We start from the raw sequence: 16,596 nt of genomic DNA on the forward strand, positions 1-16,596 counted from the left end.
GACATCATTTTATTTAATTATTTATATCTAAAATATCATTGATTGTATAATAAATAATATTTAAATAATTTATTTATTTGTATGAACCTAATATATTTATTATATATTATCATACAAATATATTTGATACACATAGTATATTGCTATTTAATTTATAATGTATTAGTGCTAAAACTTATATTATTATGTTTGTTAATTATTCCAATTCATAAAGAATCTGATGCTTACTATTAACTTTCCTTATTTTTTTTCAAAATTTCCGTACTTTTTGGAGCTTAAAATTTGAGTCGAATCGAAATTTCGACCTTGCTCCCAAGCAACCCCCACACCCATCAATGGCCGCCCAAGAGGATAATCTCCTCCGAGACCGTCAAGCGGAACTCCCGTTAGTCCTCGTCTTCCGTCCCCTATCCTTAGACCTTCCTATGAAGGATCGATTTCGCAAGAATTACCGGCTGCTAGACACCGCCGAGTCCTCCATGCCCACTCCCTCCTTTTTGGCTGCCCATGCTCAGTCCGTCAAGGCCCTTATCTGCGTCGGCCCCTATCCCATCACCTCCGAAATTCTCCGGTGCCTCCCCTCTCTGGAGGTTATCGTCGGCTCTAGCGCCGGCGTAAACCATATTGATATGCCGGCGTGTCGCCGACGAGGAATCTCCGTCACCAACGCCGGTTCTTCATTCTCTGAAGATGTTGCCGATTATGCAGTGGGGTTATTGATGGATGTTCTTCGGCGGGTGTCGGCCAGCTACCGGTATGTTTGCGCTGGCTTGTGGTCGCTGAAAGGCGAGTACCCGCTTGGTTCTAAGGTCAATTTTTCTTTTCTTTTTGTTTTTTGCTGTTTAATGTTCTTGATTGTTGTTACCTTTGTGCTCTTCTATTCTTTAATTTCCAAATGCATATGTGCGGTGATTCTGTTGTTGGGTTATTTCCTTGCATGGGGAGGAAAGCCCAAGCGAATTTTATTAAAAGTAAAAAATCCAGTCTTTTAGTGTGAAAACCTAAAAAAAATTATAAAAAGAGAGGGAAGAAGGGAGGAGTCATCACTTCTCAAAAGAAAGAGGGGAAAACGTGATTTTTCTCATGCTGTCCAGATTTCATCAAGACATTGATCCCGCTTTGTCTGTGATGCGATCGAGTTAAAATTTGTATGAGAGGTTCACGACTCAAGGAGCTACAATCTGAACGGTGGAGATCAGATTTGGAGCTCGGGAGTTGGGATTTTTGCTCGTGAACAGTAATCGCAAATTTGGTATATTTTATTCAATTTTCTTTGTATTTGTCAAGATTGTTGATATCTTGATGAGATATATTTGTAATCTCTAATTGAGATTAGAGAAGACTTGGTGTATCCATTATTTGATTGATAGTGGAGGTTTCAACTAGATTAGGTTTCATGGTTTTTCTTCTTCACACCGGGGAAGTTTTTCACGTAAAAAATTGATTGTGTTCTTGTGACTTGGTGTGATTGATTATTTTTCTAATTATTTTCAGCACGTATAAAAGTAGAGATACATTATATTTACTTGCATATAGGAAAAATAATTATTCTACTGTGGTTGTTTGTTGATATCTCTCCCAACATCTTTAATATCCTTGGATTTGGGGTTTGCACACAATTCCACATGATAGTATGCCTACATGCACAAAAGTGAGCGGGGATTTGATTTTATTATGTAAATGTAAGTTTATATCATATATATTTATACTAACAGTAGCCATCAACTTGCTTTCTTGTGTTCCACTCGATATGAATCACATACTATAGACCTAGAGAGACATAATCTTATGTTTGGGAGCTTGGAGTTGGGGTTCTTGAATTTGGATTTGTTTGGGTTTGAGCAAAATTGGCTATAATTTTGTAGTTTGGTTTATCCAAATTCACACAGCTCAAATGAAGTCATCTGGTTTTGTTGTTTTTTTGCACATTTATGATGTCTTTCTAAAGCCTCTTAAGCTGGTTTATGTCTTGGCAAGGCAATTAATCACCATATGACCCAAAATAGTATCAAAGCCCATTTGGCATTTTTACTCCTTTAGTAGCTAGTTCGAATTTTTCTTCGGTCAAAGTTGGGGTGAAAATCATCGTTAAAAGAGCAGTACAACATGTGCAGACTGCCATTTGTGATGATGGGATGCAACAAACCCTACCAGTATTATACCAGCTGTGTTTGCAAAGGAGAGTTTTTAATAGCTAAGCTAATAAAAAAGGAGATTCCAAGAGGGGTGTCATATAATATGATATGAGCAAACCCTGAGAGATGAATATGAACAGGGGAGTCATCTTATAAAGATTACTTTGGAGCATTTAGGGTCATTAAAGAAATCTATGCAATGGTTCTGAATAGCCAAGTGGATTTCTGGAGTGTGTACCACATCTGATTTTTTGCTGATACATTGCATTGTGAATTAGGGGCCTATGTTGGCTATAAAAAGAGCCGGCGATTTTACTCTCTTTCATTTTCACCATCATATTTGATTACTGTTTCTATATGCTTCATGTGATGCATTTTCTTGTCAGAAGACTCAAAACAATATGCCAATGAATCAGTACTGAGCTACATGATTATTATGTAACTGCAGTTAGGAGGGAAGCGGATTGGGATTGTGGGGTTAGGAAGTATTGGCTCACTGATTGCAAAAAGGCTTGAGGCCTTTAATTGCTGCATTGCCTACAACTCGAGGAAGGAGAAGCCATGTGTTCCGTACCCTTATTATCCAAACGCCTGTGACCTTGCAGCTAGCAGTGATGTTCTAATTGTCTGCTGTGCGCTGACAGATGAAACACGACACATTATTAACAGAGATGTCATGATTGCTCTGGGAAAGGGAGGAGTCATTGTCAACGTTGGGCGTGGGCCTCTTGTGGATGAGAAGGAGCTGGTGCAGTTCTTGTCACGAGGCGAACTCGGTGGTGCAGGTCTTGATGTGTTTGAGAATGAACCTAATGTACCGAATGAGCTATATACTTTGGATAATGTTGTGTTGTCTCCACACAAGGCTGTGTTAACCCCAGAATCCTTCACTGCCTTGCAAGAACTGATCATGGGGAATTTGGAAGCTTTCTTCACCAACAAGCCCTTGTTGTCAGAGGTCAAGGATGACTATTGAAGGATTTTCCAGTTTTTAATGGTTTGTTGCTAGCTTCATGAATTGATGTCAATTGTTGGTTGCCATTCAATGATTTCTGAATAAAGAGAAGAAAATCAATTTCCGAGCAACACGCATGGAGTAAGCTTCCCTGTTTCTTACTCCCTGTTGTATGTGCAATTAATGCACCATTTTGTGTTACTCTGAGTAGCAAATTGAGTACTAGCTCTCTCCTCTCAGATTAGACCATGCCTGAGAACACATGATTGCCAGAGATGGAGTAGGACAAAAGGTTATAAGGTGGCATTTGGCTTGCTTATAATCAGGATTAGAATGGAATAGCAATTCCATTCACTATTTGATTCTGGTTTTTGGCTACCTAAAAATGCTAAAATGTAGGTTCAGTGGTGGGACAAAAAAGCTGTAAGGTGGCATTTGGTTTACTAAAATTGAATCAATTCTATTTTAGTATTTTCGTTCCATAGGCTTCATGGATTATTATTTAAAACTTCTCTCATTTGTGCCTTATTAAGGTTACGGCCGATGACAGCAAGAGAGAAGGGCACATGAACCCACAGGCCCCTCTCCTACTCTCTCTTGCAGCCATGGGAGCCTCATTATGGCCCGAAACCAAAACCCTGAAAAGTCCACTGTCCCAGTTTAAAGAAGGAAAATGCTAGCTTTCTCAGGTGGCTTACGAGCAAATCCACCCCGATTTGACAAAAGTGTTTCTTTGGACCTGCACAAGTTGAATCTGCCAGATAAACTCTTTATTTTTAGTCTCATGTAAGTTGAAAACATACGAGCCATGTCACACCAATATATGAATGGTTATGAAACAAAATTTAACATATTTGATTTTTTTCCCTGGTTTAACTACAAAAAACAAATATTGGAATAGAACTGATGCATATAACATTATAAACTTGACTTATGCTAACTCAATACTATAATCACTTTATTTTATTTGCACTTCAAGTGTTATCTCGATTTTATTGCATGAATTAAGTGAAAATACTAGATACATAGGGTGTACATACTTGAATCAAACTATTAAATTCTTGAAAGAGTATCTTGCATTGATATACTAATTAAAGAAGTAATAATTAATATCAAAATTGGTATGTAGTTTCCTAAAATACCCATAAATCATATTAAAGACCCATAAAAACGAAACAACTATTCATTTATGGGAAACTGAGCACGCAAGAAACCCTATTGATAAGCTACAATTTCCAATACCTACTCTAGGGTGTACTCTTCCCACACTAGTGCATTCCTATCTTCTTTAGAAGGGCCCGTGTAGTTTCCTGCTTGCTCTTCTATACCATGGAATTTGTCCAATGCCTATAAATCATAGTAAAGACCCACAAAAATAAAATAGCTATTCATTTATGGGAAACCGAGCATGCAAAAAATCTTGTTGATAAGCTACAATTTCGAATTCCTGCTCTAGGGCGTACTCTTCCCACACTAATGGTTATCTGAATAATGGATATAAGAGAGACTACCCCTACTATGATTCCTATCTTCTTTAGAAGGGTCCCCAAAGTAACAACTTCAAACTTAAACAATGAGCATGAGAAGAAATGAATGGTGAAGAGATAAAGATGAATGTGTTTAACGATTCAAGAGAAGGGGAAACTTTAGAAGAAAAAAAAGAATAGTTTGATTACGGGGCATGGCTCCATGGGTTAGAGATTTTGTATTATTTTTTTATCATGTGTATGTATTTTAATTAAATAAAATAATTATAATTATAATTATTTTTAATATACATAGTGAAATTATAAACATTTGTTATATTTAATAATTACTCTGTGAAACAAACTATTAAATTGTTGAAAGAGCATCTTTCATCTATATACTAATTAAAGAAGTAATAATTAAAATCAAAACCTCCGGCCATTAAATCCCTTCTTTCTATACCAAAAGAGAGCCCCTTTCTTTAACCCATCATGACTTGCACTGTGTGTCTATGTCACGACACTTCATCACAAGACAATGGTTTGGTAAAATTGAGGTAGCCATTAATCAAGAGAAAATAATTAAACATTCATACACACTCATCGTGGGCCATATATATATATGCATATGAGTACATATATATCACCCACCAAGTTGAAATGAGAAGGGCTAAAAAAAATAAAAGAGGAACATAAACCCGTGAACCAGACTATAACAAGACCCGCAGCGGGTGCTTACTATATGCCTTATTCCAACCGAAAATTAATTAACATTTGACAAGAAAGAAGCAAAAAGTACAGCAAATGACAGAGCTGGAACCGATATTATGGTCGATTGCTTTGATGATCATCATTTGGCAGCGGCGGCAGCAGCCGCAGCCTGGGCCTCCTGGGACTTCCGGAAGAGCTTGTGCTGAATATGCTGGGCGAAGGTGCGGGGCGGGAAGAGGGGTGGCGCGGCCTCGGAGACCACCTCCGGCAGCGGCTTGAGGATGATCTTCTCCTTGGGGGGCTCGCAGAAGACGGCCCAGGAGATGCGAACCTTCTCCTTGTTGACGAGGCCGCGGTGGAGAATGCTTTTGTACTTGCCGTTGCTGAGGATCTCGATGGTGTCGCCGATGTGCATGATGATGGAGTTGGGGACGCACTTGGCGGTGACCCACTTGCCCTGGTAGAAGAGCTGCAGCCCGGGGACCATGTTGTGGAGGATGAAGGTGAGGGCGCTGACGTCGGTGTGGGCCTCCACGCCCAGCGCCAGCTCCGGCTGCGGGCACTTTGGGTAGTAGTTTATCTTCATTTGGAGGAGGAGCTCTTCCATGCCGCCCACTTCCTTCTCCAGCCTGCCTTCTTCCAGGCCCAGCCCCAGGGAGAGCACTGACAGGATCTTGGTCGCCAGCCCTCGCAGCTGCCTCGCGTACTCGCTCGTCGCCGGACTGTTATGTGATGTGACAATCAATGTTCCGTTCGATTAGATTTTGGGCCGGTTTTGTGGAAGACAGGCTTTAGTCATAAGTATCATTTCATTATGAATGGCTTTTATTCTTTTGAATTTTTTTTTTTTCCAAAAATTTACTAGCGGATGTATATAAATCAATCCGTTAATTTCAATTGATTTTTATGCACAAACTAATTAGATGTTTAACTAACTCAAAAAATTCATTAGGAAATGTTATGCAGTGTGTTGGGTAGTGTGAAGATCACCATTAGATTTGAAATTTGTAATGAATTGGGTGAAGTGTAAAAATCCATAAAATTGAATTAAGTTTTGTAAATTTTTATATGATTAAAAAATAAATAATAGTGACTTAATTGCAAGAAGAGCTATCGAAAATAGTTACTGTGAATGTGAAAACGAGTGTATCAATTACTGATCGTATAAGAGTAGTTACAACTATGACTTAGTTCCATTAATCATTATCAAAATATGTACTCATAAAATAAAAAATGATTTCAATCACCAAATTTTCTAGTCCTTTCAAAATTAGAAGGACTAAAAAAATAGTTTCCTTTGAATGATAAGAGAGTGCTTTTAGTCATAGAAGACAACATTTGTACCTTAAATGATATTGTAATAATGTTTGAAATTTGATCTACATTATGTTTCAAATTGAAATTTAATAAAAATGCTAAATTTTAGTAATTATTTATAAAGTTTTGTCAATAATTTATCTTATGCTAACTCTTATTCATAGTAACTTTTTTTTTTTAATTTAAAATTTTTTATAATGAAGACTTATCAGGCAAAGTTCAACCTTATTTTGTTTGATATCAAAATTAATTGTATAAAAAAGTTATTTTTAGCTTTTGTATTATGTTTAATTCATGACATAAGAAAAGATAATAATTAATTGAAAAGCTATTAGATAAAGGCTTGATGGTTGAATTATAAAAGTGCATGGTGTCATTTTATGATAAATGATAATATAAAATTTATTTTATTTCAAATAATACTCTAATTATTGAAGAGAAGCTTAGGCGCACAGGTAAGATTGTTGTCATGGGTTCAAGGCGTGGAAATGGACTCTTGTAAAAATGTAAGGTAAGACTGCGTAATATAAATCCATCGTGGTTCGCCCATTCGTCAGACCCCGCATATGCGAGAGTTTTGTGCACTGGGCTGCCCTTTTTCCAAATAATACTCGATTATTCCAAATCTCAACATTGGAATGTCTATTTTTGTGGTAATCTTTTACATAGAAAACTGTCAATAATAATGTTTATAATCAAATTTAAATGTGTTTAAAACAACACAATTAATTGTTAATCTTGTATTTTACATTAATATGGATCCTGTGATGTATGAAATGTACAAACATGAATGTTTTAACATTTTTCCTTGCAGGATCTATACTTCATTACATGCCCATATTCTCTCATCATCCAGATCTTGATGGCCCTCTTTCCTTTTTATAAGTAACAATAATTAGATGATGAGAATAATGCTTATATTACTTCTACCAAATTTTGTTAAAATTATCTTTTTATTGGCTTCACTATACAAGAGAGATAACTCATTTTTCTTTCCAAATCTTCCTGTTTCTCTCTTTTTAGAGTTAGAATATGGAACTTCATATATACAAGTTGTATATTCTCCGGTAATTTTCGTGTTCATATTGAAATTGTGATATAAAATACATCTATCTTGTGTTTGGAAGAGATCTTGAATTTGGACTTATATGAATTTGAACTAATCTTATGTTTAGAGAGACTTTGAAATTAAATTTGTATTATATTTAAATAAAATATAAAATAAGATTATATTAAAATTTGTTTAAATTTATCCAAATCTAAATTTGAAGTTTGAAATTCATGCTCGTAAATAGAGTATATATGTAATTCAAATTCAACGCTCAAAATATATCTTCCTAAATATATTGTTAGATAATATTTGGGAATAAAGATTTTGTGATGCAATTTGATTTATTTCAATTTAGAAGAAGTTTCAATACAATTATATATATATATATATATATATATATGTTTTTTTCAAAGTCAAAGTTTGAATTCTGTCACCTTAAATGGAGGGTAAAGTTGAGTGCAAATTACACTAAAGATTTGGAGTTGAAGTGATGTGAAATCTCAACAAGTAGCATGACAATTTAGGTAGATTATATCACTTCAACTTCCCAAATGTAAGAGGAAACTAAAAGGGCAAAAAAGTAAAAAAGAAAAACTTACATATAGTCAGCTGGGGTTGTGGGCCACATGGAGATGTCGCGCTTCTCCTCAGGGAAGGCGAGGTGGAAGAAGTAATCCTCCCACTCCAGCTGCCCGCTGGCATTGTTAGCAAGCTTGCTGCCGTAGCCGGCGATCTTGCCGGAGGCCTGGTCGTTGGCGTACTTCTCCTTCTCTTCGACAGGGAGGTCGAAGAAGGTTTGGCCGGCGGCCTTGACGCGGTCGATGAGGGGGTCGGGGATGCCGTGGTTGACGAGGTGCATGACCCCCCACTCCTCGGCTGCCCTCTTGAGCTCGGCCCGGCAGCGGTCGCGCACGGCCTCGTCGGGGGAGCTGATGTCGCGGAGGTCGATGACGGGGAGCTGGGGGCCCTCCTCCTTCTTCTCCTCCTCGAAGACGTCGCCGATGCTGGTGAGCTCCTCTTGGGGGCGCACGTACTCTTTGGGAATGGCCTGAATCCCGCTGCTCGCCAGGCTTTCCACCCTGGGACCTGCAGCAGCAGCAGCAACCACAACTGAAGTCACCATTGTTATCTGATCGATATTGATTCCAAATTCACAGATAGCCTTTTCTTGATCAGTTCCTTTCCCGGCGTAACCTGAGCAGCCGCGGCTTAATATTATATATAATGAACTTTCTTTTCTTTTCTCTGCTCTCTCCTTCTCGATCGACCAATCAATGTAGCTCTTGGTCGTGGTGGGTGAGGAGGCTGATTGCCGGTCTCCTCGTGGGCTTTTATAGGATCACTTGCGGACCACTTTTTTTTTGTGACGAAAATTGTCACCCACCAAGGGATTTTTTTTATTCGAGGGAAGTAAATGTAGCCAGGTAGCTAGCTAGCTCGTCTGGGAAACTCAGGGAGAGAAGCAGAGGAGGAGGCGGTTGAGCACGTGATGGGAGCGGGGTGGGGCGCGATGCTAATGGAGGAGGAGAGAGGATCCAGGAGGCTTGACTGAAAGGTAGATAGCGCACGGGGGACGCTGGCTAACCGTCCTGAAAGCCAATGCGCAAGTGGAGGCTCTGGAATTCTCTTTATTATTATTATTATATATAACACTGCTGCTGCGCGTTTTTCCCCTTTACGAAAAATTGCTGATAACTTATGTGTACATTTATATTCAACACACATACGCACATATGTATCACATTTTTCCTTTGGCTAAAATTTCTCCCTTTTTTTTCTTGGAAAGTTTAAATAAAAATTAAAAATTTTAATTGATGAGTAAATTTGTTTCAAAATTGCCCACATTGTACTTCCAAGAAGTTATTAACTTTTAAATTAAATAAACATCAGTAATAACCCCAAATTATAAAACATGCATTTTTGAAGGTTACGATATTTGAAAAAGAAATTGTTTGTAAGAAAATTTCTATTGCACGCCTGCATAGTGAGTGGAGTAAAACTAATTTTTATTTTATTCATAAGTTTATTAAGTTAAATTATATGATGTATGCAGGTAGCTCGATGAGTGCTTAAAATGTACTATTTTAGGTCCCCATTTACCTTTGTTTTGTCTTCTTTTATCTTGTATATACCCTTTGTTAACATAGTTCAGAGTTATGCAATGTTTGTTCGTGCTTTAGGAAAAACAGGTTAAAATCGAGAAGATAAACATTACGAAAAGCCAAGGGAGTAATTGGAGTGCACAAAGGTCAAATTCAGCTAAGCTCCTAGAGCCTCAATGTATCAAAAGAGAAGAAGATCCTATTTGACCATGTGGTGCGACCAACAACACAAAGGGGCAACCAAGTCACAAGTTGCAGACTCCATTTACCTTTGTTTTGTATACCCTTTGTTAACAAAGTTCGAAGTTATGCAATGTTTGTTCACGTTTTAGGAAAAATAGATTAAAATCGAGGAGATAAACATTACAAGAAGCCAAGAGAGTAATTGGAGTGCACAAAGCTCAAATTAACTGTTCAGCTAAGCTCCTAGAGCCTCAATGTATCAAAAGAGAAGAAGATCCTATTTGACCACATGGTGCAACCAGCAACACAAAGGGGCGACCAGGTCACAAGTTGCAGACTCCATTTACCTTTGTTTTGTTTTTCTGTTTTATCTTGTATATACCCTTTGTTAACATAGTTCGAAGTCATGCAATGTTTGTTCGCGTTTTAGGAAAAATAGATTAAAATCGAGGAGATAAACATTACAAGAAGCCAAGGGAGTAATTGGAGTGCACAAAGCTCAAATTAGCTGTTCAGCTAAGCTCCTAGAGCCTCAATGTATCAAAAGAGAAGAAGATCCTATTTGACCACGTGGTGCGACCAGCAACACAAAGGGGAGACCAGGTCACAAGTTGCAGACTCCATTTACCTTTGTTTTGTTTTTTTTTTTTTTTATCTTGTATATACCCTTTGTTAACATAGTTCGAAGTTATGCAATGTTTGTTCGCGTTTTAGGAAAAATAGATTAAAATCGAGGAGATAAACATTACAAGAAGTCAAGGGAGTAATTGGAGTGCACAAAGCTCAAATTAACTGTTCAGCCAAGCTCCTAGAGCCTCAATGTATCAAAAGAGAAGAAGATCCTATTTGCCCATGTGGTGCGACCAGCAACACAATGGGGCGACCAGGTCACAAGTTGCAGATTCTAAAGTTTAGACTGAAGAAGAAATGCCGCAAGGTTCGACCAAGTGATCGACCGAGTGACTCTCTAGGGCGACCAGGTCGAGATATTGAAGCCTACTGAGTCAAGAAATAACGAGAGTCTCGACCCAGTGTTCGACCAAGTGACCCTCAGGGGTGACAAAGTCGAGTTCCTGAAGCTGAATGAAATTGAGATCCTACAAGTCTCGACCAGCAAGACCCATTGGCACGACTAGGTCGAAAATGCTGAAGTTTGAATTCTTGATTTCCCGTGAGCCTCGACCAGGGCACGACCAAGGGAAAGCATAGGACCGAGTTGGTCGACAACGACGATCTTCTGTGCCAGATTTTGGCAGAACTTTCCTATTTTGAAATTTAAACCTTGTAAACCCTTTTGGGTATAAATATTAGTTCCGAATATGTGCTTAGGGTTCCTCTTTGGCCTTTTTTGGGTTAGTGATAGACCTAGAAAGCCATTGAGAACCAAAGTAGAGTAGATTTACAGCTTTTGATTTACATTCTTATTCTAGTTCATGCTTGGTTTCGTGAAGGCTTATGACAACCTTCTTATTCCTTGTGTTGCCAAGTAGATTAGGGTTTTCAGTTGTATTCTTGATTGTTAGTGACAAACTATTGAGTTTGCAATTAAAGCCACCTTTACATGCTTTTCATTTACTGCTTTCTTTACATGCTTTCATTTAATTTCCATGCAAATTTAAATCTTTGAAATTGATGATACCCTAAGGGATAGGATAGCCTAGTTAGGGATTCAGTCATCCATATGGATTAGGCTACGGTTCATGTACGAAGTGGATTCATAATCGTTGAGATAGAGTATACCCTAGTTCCCAACTATGCTCCGGATGATTGGTGCGCCTTCACTACTCTATGCCCTCGAATGGTCCACTTAGCCATTAGCTTAAGAAGGATAGTTGACCGAACATAACTTGCGCCAAATGATAGTCTAGGTGTGATTCATGATCTTAGATTCGCTTTGTATGAGTAGTGATAATATAGAACTTACATGCTTTTCAGTAGATTGTTAGAAAAACCCTTTAAAAATCTCTCATTTTTACTTTCTTTTACACAAAGCTATAGTAAATTAGATTGGAAGTGGTGAATAACTGCACTTAAGTCTCTGAGGATCGATATTCGACTTACTCACTGTTCTACTGAACTTGGGAGTAGTTAGGTTTATAAATTTTATTTTTGGTAGTTGAAGACCCAAGCCTTGGCTAGACAAAACCCTACCATAACTTATCTCTTATCTCGTATACTTTTGTTGTGTCTTTATTTAACTATATCTTTACAAAAGATGTATATTTTTGCACGAAATGTTCTATTCATGACTAAGAAAGAATCATTAAAAATGATACTTTTTCAAAATAGAGTGAAATAATAAGTTAATCTTGTACTATCAACTTAAATTGATTTTAGTTCCTGCATGTTATACAAATTAATGCGCAGTAGCAATAAACTCGAATCGTGTAAGGCAACAAATAACGATAAACAATACAAAAACACAATCAAACACAGATAATAAGGAAAATAAATAAATAATGACACAAGAATTAATGTGGTTTGGTAATGTATCTACGCCCATGGGAGCAAGTGGCGGCTAAAATTCACTATCTATCAAAACCGGGGTTACAACATTATATGTGTAGTAACACGAGCCAAGAAAATAAAGAAATAAATAAAAAAAAGAGAAAGCAAAAGGAAAAGAGGAAAAAGGGTTTGGCCAGGACCAAATCATCGCTGGTTTTATAAGGATCAGAAAAACCGTCAACGGTTTTCCTACAGGTAAACTATTAAGAGTTGTTTAAAGGCCAAACTATCGGCTGTTTTGTCAAGCCCAAAAAAACTGTTGATGGTTTTCCTACGAGCAGAGTTACTTAAGGGCTAAGTTATGTTTATTTATTCATAATTATCACAACTCTCTCTCTCTCTCTCTCTCTCTCTCTCTCTCTCTCTCTCTCTCTCTCTCTCTCACACTCTCTCTCTAACCTTAGGAACTCTTCATAAGTGCTCTTTGACTCTCTCTCCCTTCTCCCGACATGTAGGTCGTCGATCTTTGGCGGATTTGTTCGTTTAGGTTTTCGTGGTTTTGAAGGTTTTAGGCATTTTCTTGAAGAACAAGTAAGGGGATTATATTATGTCAATTAATTTCGTAAGTTCCACCGATTAAAATGCAGTATATGTTTATATACATATGATTATGACTTTTACTTTCCAATCCAACCGTTCAAACTGAGGTTTTCGAGCCTAGGGTTCGGTTATAAGATATTATTTTCAAAACCATCCAATTAAATTTGAATAGGAGATTACTGGATTAAAGTACTAGATTTTTTGAATGTTTTGGCCGATTGAAATTATTTATTCCAAATTGTTATGCATGTTTTATAAAGAATCAAAGTGAGTAGGGTTGATTATTTCCGTTTTTTCTTTACATATCTATATATTTTAATTAAATAAAATTTGTGGAGCTAATTAAACCCGTATTTTAAACTAAGCAGATATGTAGTATGGTATAGCCTATTTTTCAGTAGATGATATAATTGTAAGAATATGACACATATGATATACTAATTTATGATTTATCAGATGAAAATTGTGTGGCATGAGAATAGGTTAAAATGACATAAATAAACGGAATATTTATATAGTATGATGTACCGGCTATAAGCCATGTGATGATGTGCAGGCTATAAGCCGAGTTACGATGTGCCGTTGTACGCCGAGTACGATATGACAGTTTTATACTGAGACAGGAAATGAGAGAACTATGAACAACTTATGTTTTTTCCAGTGAAATGAAAATGAATTATGATTTCAGTATTATTATGTAAATTTCCATATATGATTTAAGAACCCTGTGGAATCAGATGTTATATAATAAGCATGCTACCGTAGCTATGTTTTAGCCAGTGAGTGCAACCATACGGGGATGGAAGTGTGATGCGGGATAGTCGATTGGAGACCTGGGTACAGTACTACCCCAAGGCATTTCCGGGGGCCCTATCCGAAGTAGTTCCAGGTGACCCTTCTTGATGCAAATCTAGGTTAAGGGTAGGCACAATCGTACTTACTACCTTTTTCTGACTCAGCTACGGTTGGTCGGCCATATGCTGAGTTCAACCTTCGAGTCGCACAACCCGTCATAAGGGGAAGCATGTTGTATGAGTATGTGAAAGCGTGACGACGCTAGTTCAGCAATACAGGTTGTATCCTTTATGCATACATGGGCAAATTTACTATTTATGAGCTATATTGAGCTGATAATACAGTTTAAATGTCATTTCATATACAGTTAAATAATGGAAGTTTTATATTCACATGGGAACTCATGCTAGCCACACATTGATAATAATATAATTCGTCTTACTCAAAAGTATCTCACCCCATTATACAAATAATTTTTTAGGTCCTTCAAGGAATCATGCCTAGCTTACTACGGGGTAGGGATTAGACTTTTAGGGGTGATAGACAGAGTTGGTGAGCCACCAGCTGTTACATTTTGTTATTTTGTTGGGTTGTATTATATAGACAGATAGTTGTATGTATGTATTTGGAAGCAGTTAGAACTCTGGTAAAATGTTTTGATGCTTTAACATCTTCCACTCTATGGTTTTTAATTCCAGTAATGACAGGTACACCCGGGATTCCCTAGTTAGGGCAGGTTGCAATATATATATATATATATGTGTGTGTGTGTGTGTGTGTGGTATTAGAGAGTATTTTATATTTTTACCAGTTAAATTTTTGGGTCGTTATAATATGTATGCTAACCCTACACGTACAAAGGGATTAGGAAGTTTCACAAATACATTAGTATCAATCCATTAAGGATTTCCCTCCGAATCCCTAACCTATTAATCTTCACAATTCAAAATTCAAAACCAATTTTGAACAAAATTGTTGACGGTTTCTTACTCAAACTAAAACCGTTGATGGTTTTAGACAAAAAGTTGACGGGTTCTTCCTGAAGCTAAACCGTCGACTGTTTCTTCCTTTAGCCCAACTTTCTTGTTGTTCCTTAAGATGCTTTCTCTGTATATGTGTTAGATGTCCCAGTCTGAGAGTATATAGTCCAGAGGGGGGGTTGAATGGACTCTTTTGCGGAATTACAAATTTTCTCTACAAAATAAAACACTTTGCAAGATGCAAGCAATTATATCACTATATATGAAATTTAAATTATACACAAGACAAATAATAAAGAGTATAGGGAGAGAAAATCAACACCGGTATTTTTACGTGGTTCTGCACCAAGTATACATCCACGCCTTGAGACCAACTCAAGAATTCCACTATACGATCTCCTTCATGGAGAAGCCTTACAACTTGGGACAAAATTCCTACCCGCTCACCAAAAGCCTCTTTGATTCACAAAGAACCTTCACCAAATGGTCCACAAAGAACCTTACAAGAAGATGATGGAAATATAATATGATGCTCCTCAAATGAGCAAATATTAAATACAAAGCAAACCTTACACTATCTCTCAAGTAATGAATCAAACACAATTAAAGATCAAGAGAGAATGAGAACTTGTCAATGAAGAACAACAATGCAAAGTGTTAGGTGCTTAGGTTTTGGTGTAAAAGGATATTTTTCACTAAGAATGATCAAAAGCCTTCAAAACCATGTTAATGCAAGTCTAATAGCTTGTATTTATAGCCCAAGAGCCTTAGAAGCCGTTGGGGGGAAGAAAAGATATTTTATTTGGTAAACTAGCCATTTTCCGCCTGTTAGCATCATTCTGTCCGTTAGACTCATCTACTAAGCCCCTGCACTCGTCGACTAGTCATATACTGCACCTCGTCGATGAATCCCCTTTGATTGTCAATGAGGTCCCTGAATTAGAAAAAATCATCAACATGAAAGTTGTGGAACTTTGTCTTAACTTTCTATGAACACCAAGATCATCCCATTTGGACTTTTCTATAAAAAGTTATACTGAAAATACCAAACAATATTCAGGACTCAAGGCTGCACTACAGTAGTGACAATTGCTTTGTTTTCCTTATCAAAAAGTGTTTTAATGACTCAAAAAATTCTTGGACAAAAGTATATGAAAATTATTAAGTCTAATGAAGATTAAAAATTATCCAAATGAGTTTTTCTTTTGAATATAAGATATCTTAATTAATAAAACACGTTTAACAACCCATTTTGATATCTTATATGCTTAGTATGTCCTTTTATAAATATGCTTGACTTTCTTTAAACCTTTAGGACACAAGACTCATTTTGATAAAACCGGGACTAAGCATGAAGATGCTCCAAATACTAAGATGTTTGAAAACTTGTCTCTTTAGAAAACATATTTGAGTTTAGGATTCATTTAACAAACTCTTTAAGTTTAACTTTGAAAGCCATGAAAGGTGAGTTTGTGTTTATGTCTTTAGTGCAATCCTATATGCTCATGTGTCCTAGTATGCTTATGCAATGGCTCAATTCTTACTCATAAATCATGCAAGACACATATCACAAGAGTTACAATACGCACTCACTCACACAACCCCTATTACAATTAATTTATACACAATAAAAACTTTAGGATGTGCTTTGGTGCTTTCAAGTCAGCGTCCTTCCGATATTTCCTATATGATGTCTACTCGGTCCGATCTTTGCTTCTAATTTGGTATCTCCGTGTATCGGACACTTGTACCTATACTAGATAAGATCTACAAGGATGGAAAATACTAGAAACAACAAATAGGTTAATATCATCAAAACATATAAACTAAGATAGTGTAGCTGTTAGGACTAA

The 16,596-nt window shown here is 37.1% G+C and overlaps 2 protein-coding genes across 2 annotated transcripts; one reads left to right on the forward strand and one right to left on the reverse strand.

The window, feature by feature from the left end:
- The first annotated feature begins 228 nt into the window (after nt 1-228).
- Nucleotides 229-3,221, forward strand: LOC131164083 (glyoxylate/hydroxypyruvate reductase HPR3-like). Its single transcript, XM_058121041.1, has 2 exons — nt 229-809; nt 2,584-3,221. The coding sequence occupies exons 1-2, from the start codon at nt 336-338 to the stop codon at nt 3,109-3,111; spliced, it is 1,002 nt and encodes a 333-aa protein (XP_057977024.1). The 5' UTR covers nt 229-335; the 3' UTR covers nt 3,112-3,221.
- A 1,877-nt stretch (nt 3,222-5,098) lies between these two features.
- Nucleotides 5,099-9,254, reverse strand: LOC131164082 (anthocyanin synthase-like). Its single transcript, XM_058121040.1, has 2 exons — nt 8,235-9,254; nt 5,099-5,989 (listed from the first exon to the last, which is right to left on the reverse strand). The coding sequence occupies exons 1-2, from the start codon at nt 8,756-8,758 to the stop codon at nt 5,407-5,409; spliced, it is 1,107 nt and encodes a 368-aa protein (XP_057977023.1). The 5' UTR covers nt 8,759-9,254; the 3' UTR covers nt 5,099-5,406.
- Between the last annotated feature and the right edge of the window lie 7,342 nt (nt 9,255-16,596).

This window comes from Malania oleifera, chromosome 9, assembly GCF_029873635.1.
Source record: "Malania oleifera isolate guangnan ecotype guangnan chromosome 9, ASM2987363v1, whole genome shotgun sequence".
NCBI classification, from domain to species: domain Eukaryota; kingdom Viridiplantae; phylum Streptophyta; class Magnoliopsida; order Santalales; family Ximeniaceae; genus Malania; species Malania oleifera.